The sequence below is a fragment of the Poecilia reticulata genome, linkage group LG19 (assembly GCF_000633615.1).
Source record: "Poecilia reticulata strain Guanapo linkage group LG19, Guppy_female_1.0+MT, whole genome shotgun sequence".
Lineage (NCBI taxonomy): Eukaryota > Metazoa > Chordata > Actinopteri > Cyprinodontiformes > Poeciliidae > Poecilia > Poecilia reticulata.
The window spans coordinates 8,061,213-8,062,907 of record NC_024349.1 but is presented as its reverse complement, the minus strand read 5'-3'; the positions used below and the strand labels follow the sequence as shown (position 1 = coordinate 8,062,907).

The window sequence follows — 1,695 nt, the reverse complement described above, 5'->3', positions numbered from 1 at the left end:
TGGTGATGGTGTTGTTTTTGTTCCTCCCCAAAAGCAGAAAAAAATGGAAGAGTCATTCTTTGAAGTTGTAAGGAGTCACTCTTTGAAGTTGCTAAGGAGTGCAAATCACATCCCATCAGGTCATACCCTGCCCCGCACTCCTCCTATGATGAGTGTAAAGAAACATTTGGATTTTGAGGACGTGGAACTTGTGATGCCAAACAGCAACGCAAAGGTGCATTGCTTGTTCTACAGTCATGACTTCACCAGTCATGACTGATTTCAAATATTTTCTTTTCATAGGCAGATGGAGATGTTGAKGTGCTTGGTTGTAGCAGTCTTAAAATGCGTAAGTTGACTCTTGGATGTGCCTCTTGGAATAAATGACATTAAGGTGACCGGTCTCATCATCACTGCCTCTTTGTGTTTAAATCTAGAGAACCCTTATAATATGCTGAAGGGCATGAAGGGGTATCATCTCACTTCTGATGACCTAAATTTCATCAAGAAAAAGGCAGAAGATGACTATATAAAAAAACTTCAGGTAGTTTTGGTCTCTGGCAGAAGTCTGTTACAGGTGAACTGTCCTCATGAGTGAAACTGTCCACAGGAAGAATTGGCAGAAATTCAGGCCCTGCTGAAAATGGACGTGGAGCTTGCACTTGTGGCTAGGGTGATGACACAGGTCACCATCAGCCTGGTAAGGTTTCCTGRATTACAGTGTGTAACGGACTCTACAAGAATGTTGCTAAAATGTCCAAAAATTTAGGCATTTAACACATTTCATTTGTGACATTAATTTTTAAAATGCATCGACTGGAAAGTAAGCTTCTAGACTGACAAGTTGGAGCTCTAACATAACCAGTCCTTGTCCAAGTTGAAGAATAAATTCCCATATTTTTCCCCTTCAGATCTCTTCGAGTGACGATCTGGCCTACTTGGCCAAACTGGTTCTGAGAGAGGCCTCACCTTCTGACTTCACTCATCTGGATACAAAGTCACTTCTGGCTGTCGTCAAAATGGAGGAAATCCAAAGATTAACTGACCAAAAAAAGGTCAATGCAATGATGGAGACAACTGCTGCAGAAATGTAATGCCTTCAAGGAAACGCTTCGTAAAATGTTTACAATGAGACTCGTRTTAAATTATTTGGTGATGTTTAAGGTGCAAGAAAGARGCTGAAGAGAGAGGCCATCTTGAACTGCAAGTTGCCAATGAGGAGGTAAGAAATGCTTTTTAACTGGGTTGTTGCTCCCTTTCAGTAGTAGAGGTTGACATGGTTAACATTGACTATAGTGTGCCTCTACTGTACTCTTACACTTGTACAGATTAAAACAATAAGTGGCCATTGTATTTTTACCTAGCAGATCTCAGAGACCTGCATCGTCCCTCTTTTTTTTTTTTTTTTGCAGCAAACAAAGTCTAGGGAGGGACGTGGATCCTAGTTATGGGTTTCTGCTATTCACAGGACAAGAAATGAGAACCAAGCATCTTCCAAAGAGTTTTGTAAATTAGGATACACCACCGACTTGAATCACCATCCATCTTTCAGCTAGGCTTGTACTGGCATCCCTGTTTTTCATCCAGATGCATTGAAATCGAGTCAAACGGTTCTGGAAATGTCTCCAAAATGAAGATGTTTCTATCTGAGGACTCGGACTGCAAATTGGCCCTGTGTTTTGTTTAATGACTTCCTCCTTGCTTGGTGGCCTTGCA

The 1,695-nt window shown here is 41.3% G+C and overlaps 1 protein-coding gene across 1 annotated transcript; it reads left to right on the top strand.

Moving 5' to 3' along the window:
- Positions 1-19: 19 nt before the first annotated feature.
- On the top strand, positions 20-1,219 carry LOC103481797 (uncharacterized). Its single transcript, XM_008437557.1, has 6 exons — positions 20-214; positions 283-328; positions 417-523; positions 590-679; positions 891-1,069; positions 1,144-1,219. Exons 1-6 carry the CDS (start codon positions 44-46, stop codon positions 1,217-1,219), a joined length of 669 nt encoding a protein of 222 aa, XP_008435779.1. The 5' UTR covers positions 20-43.
- Positions 1,220-1,695: the final 476 nt, after the last annotated feature.